Below are 22,594 nucleotides of genomic sequence, written 5' to 3' on the forward strand. Positions count from 1 at the left end.
AATATCATTAATGCCTTCCTCATTTAATAAGGATAAGGAATTAACAAGCATGGGGGAGGCTGAGGGAAGAAAACTGATCCAAATGTTGGTTAAAGAACTGGAACAGTGTTTGTGGGAATGTCAACTTGTGAAAAAAAAACATGGGATATATTTTAGCCTTAAGATAACTAGAGATTAATGACAGTATAATGTGGCACTCAAGAATATGAATTACAGAAAACAGACTGCTTGACTATTAATAAAATGAGTGTTTATAAAATGAATTATAGAAATTCTAGCTCCACTACTTATAAAATCTATAAATTTATAAAAATTTATAACTGTGACCTTGGGCAAATTATTTATTACCTCATAGCTTATACATTCTCATTTTTAAAATGAGAATTCCTACTTCAAATAAGTTGTGTATCTTGAAGTTAATAATATTTAAAAGGTATCTGGCACATAGTAAGCATCAACAAATACTGGCTATTTTTATCACCACTAACATCATTATTCATGTTTGGAAATAAAAGTATATGAAAAGAGCCCCAAGTCTCTAAGTTTTAGGTGACTAGGAGGAGGGTGGTACACTGAAGGGTAGAGTAATCTGAGAAAGAACTGATTTGTCGGGGGAAAATGTGATTTCATTTTTGGAGGTGAATAAGTATGCTTTAAAGGCCTATGGCTTTTTTTTTTTTTTTGCGCGACGCGGGCCTCTCACTGCTGTGGCCTCTCCCGTTGTGGAGCCCAGGCTCCGGACGCGCAGGCTCAACGGCCATGGCTCACAGGCCCAGCCGCTCCGCGGCATGTGGGATCCTCCAGGCCCGGGGCACGAACCCGCGTCCCCTGCATCGGCAGGCGGACTCTCAACCACTGCGCCACCAGGGAAGCCCAAAGGCCTATGGCTTTTCTGAACACTTCTACAATCTGATCAATTCTGATCTACATGAAAGTTTTCTATGCGGATATTTTCTCAATAAATACTGTGCCTACTTCTCTTATTTACTGACATGCTGATACAGACACTTAGCTGGTTTCCTAGACTTGACCATTAGTTTCCACCAACTGACTTACAAACAAAAACTTTCTGAAATCTCCAAGCTTCCTTCTAGGCAGGCATCTCCCTATAAGAAGCTTTAAACACAGCTATACTACTAACACCCCAACTTCTACCAATTCTTATCCAAACTCACTTCAATATATCCAGATATTTTAATGATGAAATATTAACCAGCTATAACATCACAATTCTTAACGTTTTCACACATCCTAAACTTTCTAATACTAGTATTCAATTATAATAATAAAAGAAAATGTTTTAAATTAACTCTATGATAAATATACTTGTTCAGAAGTAAATATTTATAAGTTTTAGAATCAATGCCCTAATACATTAATACAAGGATACTGGTGATTTCTGAAAAAAACATTTACTTTTGATACCTGAAAACACTGACTTATGAACAGAACTCAACAGTGAAGATTAATCAACCCCCAAAGTTATATAACCTACATTTTCCTAAGGTTAAGAATTATAAAAATAACCTTATAGAATTCAACTTAAAAAAGAAACTTTCGGGCTTCCCTGGTAGCACAGTGGTTGAGAGTCCGCCTGACGATGCAGGGGACACGGGTTCTTGCCCCGGTCTGGGAAGATCCCACATGCCGCGGAGCAGCTGGGCCCGTGAGCCATGGCTGCTAAGCCTGCACGTCCGGAGCCCCGCGTACCACAAGAAAAAAACAAAAAAAAAACAAAAAAGAAACTTTCTCTTAAAAATTTCATAACTAAAATGTTCATTACATTTATTTATTATATGAAAGAAAAGGACTAGGAGTAGGAATACTGGAAAATTACCTTTCACAGGAAAGACAATCAACACTTACATGTAACTTACGTAGTTAAGGTATACTTACAGTGCATGTTTTTGTCTTCCTTCTCTTACAGCTTGAATATAGTATACCAAATTATCAAAGAAAAGCTTCATCATGTTCAGTTCTTTTTCTGCCCACCTGGACCAATTGAAAGAAGAAATAGTTTTAGAGGCACAGGGTAAGAGAATAAATCTATTCTAGAACAGGAAAAAAACTTCTATGTAAAACATTTTCAAAAGCAAAATCTATCAATTATCAAAAACTTACAAGTTCTTTTTATATTTGAATTGTGAAAAGATATAAAGCAGTGCACCTTAATTTTTATGAAGTTAAAGCACCACCGTGTTTTTGTTTTTGTTTTTTTGCGGTAGGCGGGCCTCTCACTGTTGCGGCCTCTCCCGTTGCGGAGCACAGGCTCCGGACGCGCAGGCTCAGCGGCCATGGCTTACGGGCCTAGCCGCTCCGCAGCATGTGGGATCTTCCAGGACCGGGGCAAGAACCCATGTCCCCTGCATCGGCAGGCGGACTCTCAACCACTGCGCCACCAGGGAAGCCCACCACTGTGTTTTAATCTCAAAATACTCAATCTCTGTGAAGGGGATAAAATGTCTGGCAGAATGCTAATTATAAATGACTAATATGAGTTAATATTAAAAAACAGTACAATACAGTCCATGTTAAGGATGGACTGTGTACCTTGGTCATTATTTAGCACAGTGCGTGGCATACAGAACACAGATAATATAAACTAAATGAACCAATCAGTTTGTTTTTTTCTACTGTCAATAACTGCTTATTTTTTAAAATAACTTATTTTAATCAAATAAATATTCACATATTAAAGTAAACTAGAAGCAATAGAAGAAAAAAGAAATAGTGATAAATACAATTAGAGATAGCAGGGTCCATAACTAACATCTCTCTCACACAATAATTATTAGCAATATAACTACTAACATGTAGAAGTACTGAAATTCCAAAACTTCAAATATAATTTACATCATGTTTTTGCTATAGCCTTCTTTTCCAAATAAGTTACTCTTGCATTGCCAATCACTCGACAGTCTGTTTGCTGGTTACCTGAAGATTTACTAAGATGATCAGAGATAATTTCCAATTTTAAAATATGGGCCGTAAGAGTTTAAGAGACAGTATGTACCAAATGCTGAGTGTTACTGCACATAATAGGTTCACACCAAGTGGAAGTTTTTGTTGTTATTGATGCCAACTAATCATAAGAGCTCAGTTCTTTTAAGTGATCTACTTGATAAGATTTAGGATACCAGTCTCATGTTGGCATTAACTGAGCTTATTTATATTTAACTTAAGGACCAAGCTAAAAGGGTTTCAACTCAATATACTTAAGTTCAGGTATACTTGATAAGTAACTGAATATTCGCAGCTTTGCACTTCTATAAGAATGTTATCTTTTGTTACTCCTTAATTCAAACCTCCTCACATGACTATAATATCAACTTGCCCAGGTAAGCTACAAGTGAATCACTTTAATACTTCTGAATTTTGTAATTCAGCCATTTAAAAACCATGGGAAGAGAGTCAATGAAATAAAACTCATGGTACTCTTGTACTTAAAGGATGCTAAATGCTTTCCTCTACTCCTCTGTTTAGTATCTCAAAGAACTTCCTTGCACTCACAAATAGAATTGTCACTAGGGTCACCCTGAAATAGTAACCAAAGAAAGAGACTTTCTAAGATGATTCTTAAAAAACAGTAATAGGGCTTCCCTGGTGGCGCAGTGGTTGAGAGTCCACCTGCCGATGCAGGGGACACGGGTTCGTGCCCCGGTCTGGGAAGATCCCACATGCCGCGGAGCAGCTAGGCCCGTGAGCCACGGCCGCTGTGCCTGCACGTCCGGAGCCTGTGCTCCGCAACGGGAGAGGCCGCGACAGTGAGAGGCCCGCGTACCGCAAAAACAACAACAACAAAAAAAAAATTTAAAAAACAGTAATAGAGGTTCAGGTTAAACAGATCCCCTATTAAAAGAAAAAAAACCAGCAAGGGCTATAACTCAGAAGAACTAACTTCATCTTATTTAGAACTATAGTACAGACTTCTAAGAATTTTAAAAATCATATTCAGTTTGAAAGCAAGTATTCCTACTAACTAATCTTAGATTTGAGGAGGAATTAGATAAAACTCCATCCTACTTGACCTCACAAATAAATCCTTCAACAGGTCTAATTTTTCCTAAAATTTAAAGTCTCTGAAATCTCTCCAAAAAGTCTATTTTGAATAAAGCAAATAATACATTCTTAGAGGTTAATGAAGTGTGTGTGATAGCCAACTTTCTCTAGAATATTCTTAAACATTAGATCAATATCACATCAAAGTACTATCCTTGAAAGAATTCTTTAACATTAATCATAAGTTCTCTATATATGTAAAGGAGTAATAGGGTGGTGTCAAAATTATCCCTAAGGTGATGTAATGTCTAGAACCAACTCCTAGTAATGGGAAAAATTAAAGGCACCTTAGAGTGTTTAATGTGTGGATCTTCTTCAGGAGTCCTTTGCCATGGTCAGATACACTAAAAATCTTTATCTTAAAATTAACGCATTATTTGCTACAATATTTTTCTCAAACTACAATGAGTACAAAGGTCAGACTTCCTGGTGACAGAGATATACATAATCTCCATGGGGCTAAGTGGCAGAGACAGCACTCAGAAATCTACGCAAACATTTGAATTACACAAAATTCAAATTTTCCTGGTGCAGAATAAAAGCTAGTAAGTTACTCAAAACCTTGTTTGATAATTATGACTGGGAAAAAAAATCTTTAAAATGAATACTTCTGTTTCTTTTATTTACTTACATTGTAATCCAATGTGTATCATAACTGCTCCCAAACTGCTGAAAAGTACCAAACAGTTTTGGAAGAAGACGAAGTGAAATTACTACTGATCTGAAACAGCAAAAACAGGTATTTATAGAATAAAATAATTTTAAATAGTATCAACAATTCTAGATCTTAACAGAAATTCAGCTATTTAAAATCTTAAATGCAAAAAGAGTTAATGAACTTCACATACATTTCTATGCAAACACAAAATTTTTTCCTTAAGTATTAACTTATTATACACTGGGGCAAGAAATCCAAGTTTTAAAAAACCAATCCAAGACTTTTAAAGTAAAATACACCATATAAATATCTGAGTATAAAAGCAAGTGAAGGGCATTTAAATATAAATTTTTTTAATGACAGTATTCTTTAACGAGTCATAGGTGCTTCTGAGGATTTAATCAAGGAAAACAGGAAGCAGCAGCTTGGGCAAATTATCTAGAGCAGGGCTTCTCAAAGTTTAGTGTGCACTTGATCCAGCTGGGGGGATTTTTTAAAAATGCAAATTCTGATTCAGTAGGTCGGGGTAGGTTCAGGATTGCATTTCTAACAAGCTCACAAGTGATACTCAACTGCTGGTTTGTGGACTACAAACAATAAATGTAGAGAACATTTTTCAAACTATATAAATTATCACTTTCTCCCTAATTCTCACTTAATATCATCTCCATCTAAATTGAGAATCACTGCGTTATGAGCATGCTAATAATAGAAGCACACCACATACCTCAAGTATAAAAGGGCCAAAAGGCAATAGGAAATCATTCTAAAACCTCAAGAAGATCTGAGCATGTCTATCTTCTGGAAGAAAAGGGGGTACAGGGAACATATTGACATGCAAATCCCAGAAGTCCTAGTAGGCAAGAAGGTTGCCTGCATGAGCCTTGAAAGAAGCAGGACACACTCTAATAAAGTTACTGAATTTCTTTTATTTTTAAGCTTAGGAGCCAATATTGCTTCATGAAAGAATTTTTACAAAGAGAAAAAGTTGGCACCCTACCCACAAGTATGGAGTACAAATAAGTCCTCAAAAATGCCTACTCTTTTTAAGAGTACCAGGTATATTCGAATACAGGACTACACTTCTGAGTGGGAGGAAAACAGTGGCGAATGCTGAGTAGGAGAAACTACAAAACTTTGTTTCTGAATAAAATCCAAAGTACTTAAATTTGACTACAAAGCCTTGTCTGATCTGTCCCCATTCCTTCTATCCGTCTAACCTATTTTCCTTCCCATCTTCCTTTTTTTTTTGGCGATATGTGGGCCTCTCACTGTTGTGGCCTCTCCCGTTGCGGAGCACAGGCTCCGGACACGCAGGCTCAGCGGCCATGGCTCACGGGCCCAGTCGCTCCGCGGCATGTGGGATCTTCCCAGACCGAAGCACGAACCCATGTCCCTTGCATTGGCAAGCGGACTCTCAACCACTGCGCCACCAGGGAAGGCCCCCCATCTCCCTTTTTGCTATTCCTTCAAAACACAGGAGCACATTCCCGCCTCAGGGCTTTTCTATTGCCTCTGTGTGGAATGCGCTTTACCTAAATAGCTACCTGAAGGACTCCTTCCCTCACTTTATTAAGGTCTCCTCAACTGTCAACAGAATGGATGACCCTGACAACTCTATATTAAATATCACCTTTCCATTGCTCTGCGAACCTCTATTATTCTTGACTCCTTCCCAATTTTCCTTCAGTCATCATCACGTAATGAATATTCCTTTATTTAATATGTCTACCACTAGAATGTGCTTGATGTGAGCGAAGAGTGTCTTATTCACTAAAAATCCCTGCATATGGTGCATGCTGAGTATATATTTCCTTAAATAACAAACCAGCAAACAACTTAAAGGCAAGATTTTCAAGGAAGGAGGAAGACCAACAGTGTAAAATGCTGTATTACAGTTATGAAGGAAAAGGACAGAAAAAATACTACTGGAAGATAAAAGAAACAGCATGTTAGAAGTATGTCAAAGGATCAAAACAACATTAGTATAGATTAAAGAGTATATAGTGGACTTCCCCTGTGGTCCAGTGGTTAACACTCCGTGCTTCCACTTCAGGGGGCACGGGTTTGATCCTGGTGGGAGAAGTTCCACACGCTGCACACTGTGGCCAATGATAATAATAAGTATATAGTGAAGCAACGAAGACAGTAAATGCCTGATATCCAGTAACTGCAAAGTAAATATTCTTTAAATATTCAAAAACATTTAAATTTTTAGTATACTTTTAAATATTAAAATATTTAATATTTTTCAACAAGTCGCACAGAAGTGGTGCTTGGGAAGATAGACCAAGATAGATCAGGGGAAATCAATTTCAATTTTAGATTATTTATCTAAACTCCTTTGTCAAAGTTTCAGAAACATTAGCAGAGTTTTTCCTAAAAATTAAGACATAAAAAACTGGAATGTATATATATATATATATATTAATTTGACTTTAAAAGCATAAAATCAATGAGATATCACAAAGGACAGAAAAATTTCACCTAAAATCACAAAAGCAAATTCCAAAATTGTTTACCTAGTATAATTTCAACAATACTTTTAAAATACAAAGAAACAAAGACTAGAGATACCATATCTCACTAAAGCAAGTCTTATAGTGTGCAGCAGTTGTATATTTTCTGAAAATCTTATTACCTCTTTTGCAGTCAATGGTGTTAAGAGTCTAGACTGTTTAAATTTACTTTCCAAATTTTCTACAATAAACATGTTTTCATTTTATAAAATGTAATGTAGAAGCAAGCACATGATGCCTGACATTAGAGAATAGGATGTCAGGCATTGAGCAGGTATTGGTTGAGTTGAGTGAATAATGATGTGGTTCATGTAAAAGAATCCAAAATAGGATTGTAGAAATGGGACTCGTCTTACCTCTACTACCTAAGGGGAATGCTTTTCTCCATAATTTATAATAAAAACACTGAATTATTAATAATTACATCTTACGTGACTAAAACAGTTTTTTTAAGTTTTTCCAAAGATTCAGAAAAACTCCAAATTTTTCTCCTCAAAAAAAGATTTCAGGGGCTTCCCTGGTGGCGCAGTGGTTGAGAGTCCGCCTGCCGATGCAGGGGACATGGGTTCGTGCCCCAGTCCAGGAAGATCCCACATGCCGCGAAGCGGTTGGGCCTGTGAGCCATGGCCGCTGGGCCTGCGTGTCCGGAGCCTGTGCTCCGCAACAGGAGAGGCCACAACAGTGACAGGCCCGTGCACCGCAAAAAAAAAAAAAAGATTTCAAAGAACGGTGAACAGACATATTTTAAGTGCCATAAATTTAAGAATATAAGAAATGACCAAATCCAGAATCAAAGTGATCCTGAAACTCTGGAACACTTTATTTAAACTCATAAATTTGAAAGGAAAAATGATATAAAGTACTGATTACAGAATGAAAATTAGTAAAATATTTACAAACAGGGTAAGATCATGTATTTGTTTGCTGACTATAATAATTTATATTCCAATATTAAAGGAAACTTCACAAGATCACATATACCAACTTATTCCAAGTAAAATTATATCATGCTGTACAGCAGAAACTAACACAACACTGTAAATCAACTACACCCAATAAAAAATTTAATTTTTTTAAAATAAAAGAAATAATGTCATAGCACTTCTCCTACAACAACTATGAGATACTACACCCTGACTTATCAACTTTTTTGCCCAAACAGTTTTGACTGCTGATATGCTTATGAAAAACATCAAAATTACTGTTATATTCAAACTTACATTCACAAATTCTTCCAAGAGTGAAAATTTCAAATACCAAACCACACAACCCTAGGCAACAATATGTTTAAGATGAAAAGGTTCAATGGTCCAGAGTAACAAGATACAGTCAGCCCATATGCAGGTTCCTCATCCGTGGATACAGAGCTAACTGTCCTACTCTATTTTATATAAAGGACTTGAGCACCTGAAGATTTTGGTATCTGCAGGGGGATCCTGGAACCAATCCCCCAAAGATACAAAGGGATCACTACACTAATTTTAGACTCAAGAAAAATGCTATTACTACCTTAGACTGCCCTTTGCTTGATACAAAGGTTTTGTTGCAACCTTTGCTGAAGCTTATTACTATACAATAGTGTGATGTGACTCTAAGAATTACCAATGTAACTTTATATTGCTTTAGTAGAATGAACACATTTGGTAGTAGTCTTCACAGTTAAAGTTACATTTGGACGATTTTTTCCTAATCCTACACTCCATATTTGAAGAAGACTGGTGTGTTCTACAAAATGCTGTCAACTAATTAATTAATTAATTTTAAAATATTTACTTATTTGGCTGCGTCGGGTTTTAGTTGTGGCACACAGGATCTTTGTTGCTGCGTGCAGGATCTTTTCAGTTGCAGCATGCCAGATCTTTTAGCTGCAGCAGGCAAACTCTTAGTTGCGGCATGTGGGATCTAGTTCCCTGACCAGGGATCGAACCCAGGCCCCCTGCATTGGGAGCATGGAGTCTTAGCCACTGGACCACAAGGGAAGTCCCTCAGTCATTTTAAACTATAGTATATACCAAGAGTTGACAAAAAATGCTGTATATAATATAGTCTTTACAGAGAGAAAACAAAACCAAAAAAAAGTACATAGTACCATGCATTTCTTAATTATATGAACCTTTATTTATGTAAACAGAATCCCTGACTCGTGACCATTTTTACTTTTGTATTCAAAGGCAAAAAATTTCACACGTGGGTTAAACTACCTACTGCATAAAGAATGGCAAAAAAATAGCACACTGGATAGGTTCCCAGACAGAGTCTCAAATCAATTCTCAAGAAGCCACAGAATTTCAGGAGGTACCTAGCCCAGGATGTGAACCTGCATGTGAAGCTACCTGCCTTCTAGTAAACATAAAACACCAAAGGGGCTGATTACAACCCAACTCCTACTTCCGCCCTACTCACTAGACAGCAGCCTTATCTCACTCACCCAAAGTAACAAATACCAAGCTGAAGAGTAATGGATTTTTCATTGTGGGAGCTACTGTCTACCTCATGCTCTCACTTTATGACAACATTCTGCAAACCAGTCTACTATGTGTTTCCGTGTGTAACTTTAAACCTCCTGCGCTGCTGAAATGTTATATGCCTTATAAAACAATCTGCCTAAGGTTAAATGTGCATAAGTCACATGCTGCATGTTTAAAGTGTTTTTAAGTGTTAACAGTGGGTTCCGTATAAATGGCAGAATTATGGGTGATTTATGGGAGACTTTTCCTTTTTCAGATCTCTATGCTTCCCAAGAAGTAATGAGCCTATATTACTGTTCAAAAGAAAGCTAAGTTCATTTTGTGAAATAAACTGTAATAAGACCATAGAACAGCAAAAACAAACAAAAATTGGTGACAGGTCTATAAACCATGGAAAGTGAGGAACTAGAAGGAAAATTAAAAAGTCAACATAGAGGGGGCTTCCCTGGTGGCGCAGTGGTTGAGAGTCCACCTGCCGATGCAGGGGACGCGGGTTCGTGCCCCGGTCCTGGAGGATCCCACATGCCGCGGAGCGGCTGGGCCTGTGAGCCATGGCCGTTGAGCCTGCGTGTCCGGAGCCTGTGCTCCGCAACGGGAGAGGCCACAACAGTGAGAGGCCCGCGTACCGCAAAAAAAAAAAAAGAAAAGTCAACATAGAGAAAATAAAAAGAAACATAAAACCTGTGTAAACTACATAAAAAATTGACATCATCAAGAAGCAGACATCTGTGCAGTTTTTTCGGTCAAATGTCAGGAAAATGGTAAATGAGTTAAGATTTCAGTGGCCCATTTATTTCAACATAAGGAAGAGCTTTCCTATTAATATTAACACCCTTGTGCAACATCCCTTTCCTACTGTGATGGCAAACTCAGGGGGAGAGGAATCCTCGGAGAAAGGATTCTTGTGTTCAGAATAGGATTTCTCAAACTCTGATATCAATACTGACACTTCACACAATTCTGTTGTGAAAAGCTGTCCTCTGCATTGAGGGATGTTTAGTAGCATCCCTAGCCCAAAGTAACATCTCCAATTCCACTCATTAATGTGACAACCAAAAATATCTCCAGATACTGATACTACCTAGGGAGAAAAAAAATCACCCCCATTAAAACCCACTGGTTTAATTGTAAAATAGCTAGTGGGAAGCAGCTGCATAGCACAGGGAGATCAGCTCGGTGCTTTGTGACTGCCTAGAGGGGTGGGATAGGGAGAGTGGGAGGGAGGTGCAAGAGGGAAGGGATATGGGGATAAAAGTATAAAAATAGCTGATTCATTTTGTTATACAGCAGAAACTAAAACAACATTGTAAAGCAATTATACTCCAATAAAGATGTTAAAAAAAACACTAGTTTATCAGGAAACTGGAACTAATAATGTTTAAAAAAATTAATTATTTTTCAGTTTGCATGATAACTTCAGTAAGTTCAGCTGGTATACACTGGATGTGTTGCATATGTCACAGGCTAAAAAATGCCACTATGCTCTAAGTACTGGCATATATGACCAATTAATAAGAGGCCTAGCATAATACACACAGCAACCGTCTGAGTAAATTTTGAGGCCAAAATTAACATCAATATAATAGTTATGTTTACTATATATCAATAAACCATTAAGTAACTATGATTAGGTACAGGACTGCCTCCAACAAATGAAAAATGCTTCAACTTCAAGTGATTTGGGAGTGAACAAATTAAAGCTTAAAAAAATCCAAAATGATGATTTTCCATTTTATACACAGAATTTTCCTTTTGTCTTTTTTACTCTTTTTTTTTTTTTTTTTTTTTTTTTTGCAGTACGCGGGCCTCTCATTGTTGTGGCCTCTCCCGTTGCGGAGCACAGGCTCCGGATGCGCAGGCTCAGCGGCCATGGCTCACGGGCCTAGCCGCTCCGCGGCATGTGGGATTTTCCCAGACCTGGGCACGAACCCGTGTCCCCTGCATCAGCAGGCAGACTCTCAACCACTGCGCCACCAGGGAAGCCCCCTCTCGTCTCTTTTAAGCTACACTACTTAGAAAAATATATGCTCATTATGGAAAAATTAGAAAATAGAAAACCATAAAGAAGAAAAAATTAACTGAATCCTCCCAGAAATAACCATTCTACAGTCTCACATATTGCTTGCAATCTTTTTAACAAACGGGCCTATGAGTATACGCCTATATCATTATATAATCTTTGAAAACATTTGACTCTTAAAGGCTACATGATATTTCATCTTTCACATAGCTTTTTTCCTTTTTATTGAAGTAACATACATGAAAAAACACATATAAACCTAAGTGACAGTTCAAAATATCAGGAGGTGAACATACCTGTGTAACATGCACCAACATCAAGAAAGAAATCATTACCAGCATCCCAGAAGCCTTGGGATATGCCCCCTTTCCACTCACTAACAACCCAAGAGTAACCATTATCCTATTAAATACAATAGTTTTCCTGATTTTCTTTTTTAATTTATTCATTTATGGCTGCATTGCATCTTCGTTGCTGCTACTCTTTATTGCAGTGCATGGGCTTCTCACTGTGGTGGCTTCTCTTGTAGTGGAGCACTGGCTCTAGGCGTGCGGGCTTCAGGAGTTGTGGCTCATGGGCTCTACAGCGCAAGGCTCAGCAGTTGTGGCGCACAGGCTTAGTTGCTCTGCGGCATGTGGGATCCTTCCGGACCAGGGCTTGAACCCGTGTCCCCTGCATTGGCAGGCGGATTCTTAACCAATGCGCCACCAGGGAAGTCCCAGTTTCCCTGTTTTTAAACTCTGTATAAACAGAGTAATAGAGATATACTTTTTTACATCTGGCTTCTTTCACTCAAAATTTTGTCTGTGAGATTCAACCACACTATTCCATGCAGTTGTAGTTCTTTCATTGTTACTACTATATATATACTATTTCATTCAACAAACAGTCCACAATTTAATTTTCCTTCCTATTCTTTTTCTGTCATTTAGATAGCAGTAGAAAGAATACTTATTTTGAATAATGCTTTTATGAACATTCTTGAATGTGTCTTTTGGTGACCTTCTGGATGTATTATTAAAAGGCACATACTTAGCAGTGCAACTGCTGGGCCACAGGATATGCAGATGCACTTTTGGGGAATAAAAATTGATACAACTTAAAAAAGTATTCATTAGCTTCACAAAGACTTTTAAAAGACAATTAACATTTTAGGGACTTCCCTAGTGGCCCAGTGGGTAAGACTCCGCGTTCCCAATGTAGGGGGCCCAGGTTCAATCCCTGGTTGGGGAACTAGATCCTGCATGCATGTCTCAACTAAGTTTGCATGCCACAACTAAGAGTCCGCAGGCCGCAACAAAGATCTCACGTGCTGTAATGAAGATCCCGCACATAACAACTAAGACTCAGAGCAGCCACAATAAATAAATGATAAATAAATATTTTTAAAAATATTTAAAAGACAAAACATTTTAAAACTAATTTCTATAATACCTAGGTAAATGATGAAATATCATTCACCCATTAAAAGCATTCTTTTTAAAGAATATATGCCAAATGAGGCAACTGATCCAACTAACAGGGGTCTATTAGTAGTTTCTTATACCTGCATGAATAAGCAATTTTTCTATTGTTATTGTACCAATTATAGCCCTTTAAAGATCAAAAGAAGAAAAGTAAATATTGCAGATACTTTTTCTAATTCAATTAGGTAAAAAAATTTTTTGAAGCAGTTAAATAGTCAATAAAATTAGACATTTATATTGAGCCTGGGCAGAGGTAAGCTGAAAATATTAATATAATATATTCAATTAGGGGCTTCCCTGGTGGCACATTGGTTAAGAATCCGCCTGCCAGTGCAGGAGACATGGGTTGGAGCCCTGGTCCGGGAAGATCCCACATGCCGCGGAGCAACTAAGCCTGTGCGCCACAACTACTGAGCCCTTCGCTCTAGAGCTCACGAGCCACAACTACTGAGCCCACGCACTATAGAGCCCATGCTCTGCAACAAGAGAAGCCACCACAATGAGAAGCCCATGCACCGCAACAAAGAGTAGTCCCTGCTCGCCGCAACTAGAGAAAGCCCACACGCAGCAACAAAGACCCAACACAGCCAAAAATCATAAACAAAAAAATAAATTAAAATATATATATATTCAATTAATAACTGAATTCACCACATCAGAGAATGGAACAATATTATCAGAGCAGTATAAGGGAAACTGGAGACTGTATCAACAGAACAGAACTGAAAATCAAGAAACTTGTGGTAATTATTTGAGCCCCAATAAGAAGTATATAAATATACAGCAGAATTCAAACTAGGAAAAAAACACAACTAACCTAATTCTTTGTGCACTACAGAAGTCAAAAGATCCACCCAGATGGAAGAACAATGCCATTATCAAAATGTTTATATTTCAGCTTAAGTTTAACTTCACTTATCTTATTTAGCTTTCTTTATATATAACAGTTCAAGAACATTTAAACTGTAATCTGAAAATAGAGTAATCACCACCATGTTCCCAGAATCAATAAGACAGTATTCCTTTGTCTCTGTTGGAGGTGATCTAATCAAGAGTGCCGAAAAGTGCTGAAAAAAGCAAGACTGTGTGATAACATATAAACCCTGTGGGGGAAAACAGTTTAGAACTAATATAAAAACCACAATTACTAAAAAAAAATAGGTTGATAACAGTACATTAAATGCTATGAACCCACCATATCTAGGTCAATAAGAATATTGATTATGAATATGATTACTGCATAAAAAATTTTAAATTCCTATTTACCTGTTGTTTCCTAAATTTTCAAGGCAACCTTCAATGAATCTCATTCGAATCTGTCTATCCGTAAACCAACATACTAAGGAACAGAGAAGTTTCTCTGCTTCATTTATTAATCCTTCAGAAAGATTAACCTACAAAAAAATGTATATACATAAAGTTACTGTTTATACTGAATGCATTTTGCTGTAATTTTGTAGTCTTTTGGGTTTATTAAATAACTTACTGCATCATCATCTTGGACTATATCCCACAACAAAGTGTTTCCTTTCTTGCAAACGTTATCCAAATTAATGTCTGTTACAGCATTACTGCTGAATTGATGTTTATGAACTGTAGGTCCTGAAGGGGCAAAATATAACACACTATAGAGCAATGCAGTTGACTGAAATTGTAAAGTGAACTACAGCATTCATAAAGTTAACAAATTCAAAGTGAAGTATAACAATAAATCTCTTCTTACATCACAAGATAAAAACAAGATTAACACAGTTGCTTTATGAATGAGACAGAATAGTACTGTTTAGAGTTTGATACTACTAAAGTAAAATAAGAAAAGTTTTCATAGCCTCTCCACTATTTCATAGCCTCCTCACTATTACTAATAAGTATGATTAATGTTTTCCACATGTCAAGAGAACTATATATAAATATTTGAAACCCAAATTAAACATTAAGAAGAAAATTTAACTGAATTAACTATATAGCCAAGGGACGTTCCTCTAAATGACCTTCTGTAAAGTGTCTTATACCTAAAGATTTTTTTAATTGAGATGATTTACTCAAAACATTCAATTAAATTCAAAGCGTCTATTATAATAATTCAGACTTTGAGTGCCAGACTATGAACTCTCCCTAGCTCTGTTATATTAAGCAAAAATGCTTCATTGTCTTTAACAGCTTTACCATGAAATTTCCCTCTTAAACTGTACATGTACATTGATTTCATTAAAATGAGAACTATGCAACCTTCACCATAATTCTGTCTTAGAACACTTTCACCACCCTAAAGCATTCCCTCATACTTAATTACATTTAATCCCTGATCCCATTCCCGAGCCCTAGTCTGTTCTTCCATCCCCATAAATTAGCCTTTTCTAGAAATTTCATATAAATGGAATCATACAATACGTATGTATAGTCATGTCTGACTTTGTTCACTTAGCAAAATGTCTGAGCTTCATCCATGTTGAAGCATCTATCAGTAGTGTGTTCCTTTTAAATAGAATAATAATAAACAGAATAATATTCCATTATACGAAAAAATTGTTTATATATCTACCAATTACTGAAAGTTTGGATAGTTGCCAGTTTTTGTCTAATATGAATAATGCTGCCATAACACTGATATAACCAGTCTTTGTATAGACATACACTTTCTTTTCTTTAGGGTAAATACTTAGAAGTGGAACTGTTGGGTCATAAGGTAAACACGTATGTTTAAAATTTGAAGAAACTGCCATACTGTTTTTCAACACATAGGTATGGTCGCTCTTTTTAATTTTAGCCATTCTAATAGATATGCAGTAGAATATCATTCTGGTCTTTAATTTTAATTTCCCTAATGACTAATGATGCTAAGCATTTTTTCATGTGCTTATTAGCCATTTGTGTACCTTCTTTGGTGAAATAAATCAATTCCCAATTTTTAATTAAGTTGTCTTACTACTGAGTTGTAAAAGTTCTTATATGGTCTGGATACAAGCCCTTTATTAGATATATGATTTGCAAATATTTCTCCCAGTTTGTAGCTTGACTTTTTAAGTTTGGGGTTTGTTTGGTTTATTTGTTTTGGTATTTACTTTTTAAAATTAATTTTATTAAAATACAATATAAATACATAAGATCCGGAACATTTCTATCACCCCAAAAAGTTCTCTTGTGTCCCTTTACAATCAATCCCCACCACCAATCACTGAGTAGATGTCAATCATTATAAATTACTTTAGGAAATTTTAGAAGTGCATATGAATGATATACAGTATGTATTCTTCTGTCTAGCTTCATTTGCTTAGAATGTTTTTTGATATTCAGTCATGGTGTTGAACGTATCAGTAGCTCTTTCCTTTTTATTCCAGTGTGAATATACAACAATTTGTTTATCTACCAGTTAATTCCAGCTGAGGTTCATAAATGAAGCAGTTATGAACATTCAGGTACAAATCTTTTTGTGGACGTATGTTTTCATTTCTCTTGGGTAAATACCTAGAATAGGAATTGCTGGGTCATATGGTAAGTACAAGTTTAACTTTAAAAGAAACTGCTAAAACAGTACTCTAAACTGCCTGTACTATTTTAAGCTCCTTCACAGCAATGTATGAGAGTTGTAGTTGCTCTGCATCCTTAGCGTCATTTGATATCATTAAGTCCTTAATTTTTTACCCATCCGAAATGAGTAGAAATATCCAGTTGTAGTTTTAATTTGAATTTCCCAGATGACTGTAGATATTGAACATCTTTTCATGTATTTACTGACCATTTTTATATCTTCATTTATGAAGTAACTAAATTTATTCATACCTGTTGCCCATTTTTAAATTGTATTGTTTGTCTTACTGTGTTGGAAGAGTTCTCTATAGTATTAAATACACAGTAATACAAGGTAGATTTGGAGACCAATAATACATCTAATATTTTGCTCAATTTCTAACTTCATATAGTAAAAAAACATGTACAATACTGAATAAAAGGAAAACAGGTTAAGAATAGAAGAATGGTGAAAATTTAATAAATATGGTATAAAATTAAATTGACCTCAATCTTAACCCATTCATTTCTCAACAACCACAATAACAAAAATGTCAAAACAGGGAATTCCCTGGCAGTCCAGTGGCTAGGTCTCCGCGTTCTCACTGCTGAGGGCCTGGGTTCGGTGCCTGGTCGGGGAACTGAGATCCCGCGAGCCACGCAGCACGGCCAAAAAAAAGGAAAAAAAAAAAAAGTCAAAATAACCTTATCTAGATTATACGCAAGTAACAGTTGAAATCAGAAAGTTGTTGCCAAGATCCACAAATTGCATCTCCAAGTCTGATCGTGGCTTTAAAAGCATAAACCTAATCTATCTGGTTTACTTAGTTTATAATTTACTGGCATCCCAAAACCCATGTCCTAGGCTACTAAGTGCTGATGGTATGTAACTAAGCAAGAGGCTGGATATGGACCTTTAAATTGCCAATTCTAGAACTGTTTTCCCTCTTAATTTTTCTCCCTTTCCTCCTTTATCTCCTCCTATTCTTTAACCTCTTCTAACCTCTATTCTTTAGAGTTTGGTCATGTCCTATCATCTTTTTAAGACTGATTTAGAGTGATTAGAACCATCGTTTTTTGAACATTTTCATCACCCCAGATGAAAGAAACACCTCACCCTTTAGCAGTCACCCCTCCTCTTATTTCTCCCAATCCTCACTAGCCACAGGGAACCACTAATCTATACTTTCTATCTCTACAGATTTGCCTATCTTAGTCCTTTTATATAAATGGAATCATACAACATGTGATTCTGTGTAATCTCCTACTTTTAAGTCCTAAAATTCCTGAATATAAAATCTAATGCAGCCATATATTTTTTCAAATACAAAGCTATAATTTTTATACATATTATTTTTTATTTCTTTTCCTTGTTAAATATCTCTTGATGGAACTGCAGCCTTCATATTCATGATGCAGTATTCATAATAATTTCATTTCCTTGGGGGAAAAAACTATAATATGAAAATTACTTGGCAAAAACACTGAAGTAACAAAACATTGACTGTTGATTCCTTTTAACAATGTGTTATATAAATTATTCCTATTTTAAATAAAGGAATATATTTTACTTACTACAGAACCTTACCTTGACTAAGATGTTCATGGTAAATAGATGCTAAATTGGGAAGATGTTGTTGGAGATGAGATGTTAGCTCTGCATGTGAATTAATCTGAACTAGCTCCTCTTCACACCCAGATTCTTCACCATCAAAATCAGCCATATTTTTTTCTGATTTTGCACTGACCTGGGAGCTGCTGCAACTGACATCATCTGCACTTAGCATATCATCAACCATATGACTGTAACACAGAGAGGAGTACAAAGTCAGCAATTACAAATTTGAACACACATTGTGAATCACAAAAAAATATCTCTCAAAACATTTGGCACAAGTTACAACCCACTCAAGAATAAAGCTACATTTGTTTGTTAACAATATGGAATATTGACAGCTTTACAAAAAATAGAAAGCCCACAAAGTCTGCACTATATATTAATTATACAATATATACCTACATATTATCTGGCTCATCAACACACTTCACTAAAACAACTTCAAAGAGAATAATTTTAGGAAAAACAAAATCAGTAAACTTAACTGTTAGATAATTTTTTTATAAACTCAAATCTTAAAGTGAAACCTTTAAATTTATTTACATTTGTTCATCCAACTGCAGAATCAAATCAGATAAGGAAAAAAATTTCAATTTACAGCTGCAATCTAGATGTGGTTAGTATTAACTGAGCAACTTTTAACTCAATAAACACCTATTAAGTCCTCCCTTCTAAAACATACCATACGGGGTGCTCTAAGGATGTAGAGACAAAATGATAAAAATAACACGAAGAAGAAAAGTTCAGGATTGATTTAGACTCACAAATGGTACCCATACACAGAGAATATGGAAATGGCTAACATAAAAAAATAAATCATTAGGTCTTTTCAGGTAGAGGGTTGGCGTGAACACTATAAGAGATTTACAATGTACCAAACTGAACATATTACCCTCCTCAGTTTTATGAACTAATTGCTTTGTCTCCAGTATGTCCTGGGGAGAACTCTGAATGTGCATTTCTGTAATGTCAGACCATAAACCAGTGGTTCTCAAACAGAAGGCCAAGGGGACATCTGGCAATGTCTAGAGACAATTTTTGGTTATCACAACTTGGGATATTCCTCTAGTATGTAGGCCTAGAGGCTAGGGATGCTGCTAAACATCCATCCTACAATGCAGAGGGCAGCATTCACATTGCTGTAAATCCAAAACACAGAATTACCTGGCCCAAAACATCAATACTGCCAAGACTAAGAAACATTACTGTAAACTCATATGGGTTAATGATAAGAAGAAAAAGGCAAAGGAAATAAAGTAGGAATATGTATGGATGTGTAGTTCTCCCAAACAACCATATTAAATTCTGAAAGGCCCGGCAAATAGTCAGGTTTAAGATAAATCCTGATAAACTACATATCCCTATTTCATCATTAACTCAAATATTACTACTTGCAATGATAGTAATAATAAATAGCAGCTAATATTTATTAAGTTCTTATTATGTGCCAATCATATCAGCCCATGAAATGCTCACAATAAGCCCATGAGATAGGTACTATTGTTTCTATTTTATAGATGAGAAAATGATAGTAAGAACAACTGAGTACCTTGCCCAATACTGTAACACTAGTAAATGACAGAATCACTTACTATTAAACACCATAGGTATATTTCACAGATAATCAAAAAGCTTTATGCTGAGGCTTTATCCTTACTAATATCCTAAAATTAGAATGTGCATAAAATTTCCCTTTTCGTGATCACACTTTAATGGAAGTTTCCACAAGCAATTTACTATCTACTATTAGGCAATTATTACAAGGAGTTGAAGATCTAGATCTGTGTTGTCCAATACAACAGCCACTAGCCACCTGTGGTCACTGCACATGTAAAAAATGGCTGGTCTAAATGAAAATGTTAGGAGTATTAAATATACACAGATTATTGAAGACCTAGTACAAAAAAATTTTTATTAAAAATTTTACACGGATTACATGAGGATATATGATATTTTGGATACTACTGCTTTAAATAAAATTTATAATTAAAATTAATCTTCTCTGTTTCATCTTGCTTTTTAAAATGTGCCCATTAGAAAATTAAAAATTGGGACTTTCCTTGGCGATCCAGTGGTTAAGACTCCATGTCTCCACTGCAGTGGGGCATGGGTTCGATCCCAGGTTGGGGAACTAAGATCCCACAAACTGCAGGGCGTGGCCAAAAATAAATTAATTATGAAAATTTAAAATTACATACTTATGGCATGCATTTTTAGCTTACATTATATTCCTATTGGACAGCACTGATCTAGAATATATCACAATTGAATAAATATAGGCTATAATTAACTCCCTAAAGGAAATGTAAGCTGTTTTATTTTTAGGTAGACTTACCCATCGTGGTGGTGATGATGGTGGTGGTGGTGGTGGTGATGCTGTGGACCAATAAACTGCCGACAATTAAATAATTCATTCCCAATAGTCTCCCCAAGAAAGTCCCCAGTGCGTGTAATACAAGATTCCTGAGATGCTTGTGCTATATGAGCAGCATTCATTTCCCCTGAAATATCATGTTCTGGGTCTTCAGAGTGTGAACAGGCATCTAGCATTCGTATTCGATTATCTACTGATGGCACTGACTCAGTGTTAAAAACCAGGTCCTTTCCTGTTCCATTGCTTGTCCCACTTCTTTCTGATGGACCTTGGGAATCCCCTAAGCAAATGCCTGCTTGACTTTCTAATTTCCTGTTCCGATGATCTGTACCACAACTGCTTTTAGAAGGATTATGACCATGATCGTCATCTTCATCTTCTTCTTTAAGGGCTTCAATATCTGCAATGTCTTCTGACTGTACCTCACTGCCAGGGCTCCCTGCTGACTGGCTTGCATGGCTAGAATTCACCTCATTGCTAGATCCATCACTATGTCCACTACTGCTACCAGGACCACTGCTTCCATCTTCACCACTGTTGGCAGTTTCATCAGAACTTCCCTGCATGGATTCCTATATTTAGAAACAAAGAGACTTAAATAAATATTTAAACTAGTAAGAAAAAAGTAAATGACATTAACACACTGTACTTTTTTAAAAGGCTGCCACAGTCCTGACAAATTTCATTGAACAATACAAAATGGAATTAAAAACTCAAAGAAAAGTAAAGAACCTCAATGATACTTAAAAGATAGGAAAGACCTCAACTGGCATCATGTTTATATTCCCAGTTCGAAGGATAAACATGGCACAAACCCAAAAATCAAAAAATCTCTTTAAAGCGGGAGGAAAAAGTATTTTCATACCTCTGTATCTGAAAGTCGCTGCTGCACATGTTTGGTTCTATTAATAAGCTGCTCATCCATTTCAATGTCACTGCCTCCACTTTGATGGGTATCGCTGTTATCACTGCTTTGAGGACTGGCTGCAGGTGACCCTATATTAAAATGATGGGGATTTTTTCACTTCTAACTTGTATTAACATGGATCTATCAGAATGTCATAATCCTTTGATTCTTTGATATACCAAAGCTTCACGCTAAGTAGCCAAAAATATAATCTGGAAATATGTTAACATTTGCCAATTATTTCTAAAGAAGATATACATGATTTCAATTAAAAGTCAGGATACTAATGATTTCAGCAAAAAGGGTAAGTAAGATAGACAGGTAGTCAGGATTTACATCTCCTATGCAAAATGAACTTTATGAATGTGATACAAATATATTATATAAAATTAATTAAATCTAGATGATCATCAAAATAAAACTACAAGTCATCTTGCCATACATTTCTAAGACTCAACTTACAAGGTGATGGTGCAGCTCTTCTGAGCTCTTCGTCCTCTGAAGGAAAAGGAAAAAACAGGATGGAAATAATCTAAGTGACTGAATTTCTTTGGGGCACATATCAGTTGTTTTTATTACATAATCAACAAGATATAGGTAGGGAAACCTGCAATAATATAAGTCCCCACCACGTGTCGTAGTACTTGTGGGTGCCTGCACAGGAAAGCCTAAGAAAAGGGTAGTATATGATGTCAGGAAACAAAAAGAGGGGTAAAGCTGATAAACTTGTAGGAAACCCTAGAAAGTTATACATGTAAAAGCACATATAAAATACCTGGAAAGACAGAAAACTTTGAAGTAGAAAACACAGAAAGAGAAATGTATCATTATGTTCTATTCTCAAAATTATTTCTAAAAGAAATCATGTTGACTGGTTTCTAACCAAAAGCTCTAAAGCTTTTATGACATAGTTTTGTTTTTTTCTTAAAAGAACACTAACGAACGAAGATCCAGTAACTACTGAAACGTTATTGCTGTTAATTGAACAGTAAACCAAA

The 22,594-nt window shown here is 36.1% G+C and overlaps 1 protein-coding gene across 3 annotated transcripts in view; it reads right to left on the bottom strand.

Annotated features, from left to right (window-relative positions):
• Positions 1–22,594, bottom strand: part of USP34 (ubiquitin specific peptidase 34) — a 231,836-nt gene that overhangs the window by 109,911 nt on the left and 99,331 nt on the right. For all 3 annotated transcript variants that reach the window (XM_082672022.1, XM_082672023.1, XM_082672021.1), the window contains exons 13-20: positions 22,059–22,094; positions 21,555–21,685; positions 20,651–21,261; positions 18,286–18,500; positions 14,677–14,792; positions 14,457–14,584; positions 4,691–4,780; positions 1,897–1,992 (exon numbers count right to left, since the gene is read on the bottom strand). In XM_082672022.1, the coding sequence (XP_082528148.1) occupies positions 1,897–1,992; positions 4,691–4,780; positions 14,457–14,584; positions 14,677–14,792; positions 18,286–18,500; positions 20,651–21,261; positions 21,555–21,685; positions 22,059–22,094 (1,423 nt within the window). The remainder of the gene's footprint in view (positions 1–1,896; positions 1,993–4,690; positions 4,781–14,456; positions 14,585–14,676; positions 14,793–18,285; positions 18,501–20,650; positions 21,262–21,554; positions 21,686–22,058; positions 22,095–22,594) is intronic.

The sequence above is a fragment of the Grampus griseus genome (assembly GCF_964374135.1).
Source record: "Grampus griseus genome assembly, chromosome: 15".
NCBI lineage: Eukaryota > Metazoa > Chordata > Mammalia > Artiodactyla > Delphinidae > Grampus > Grampus griseus.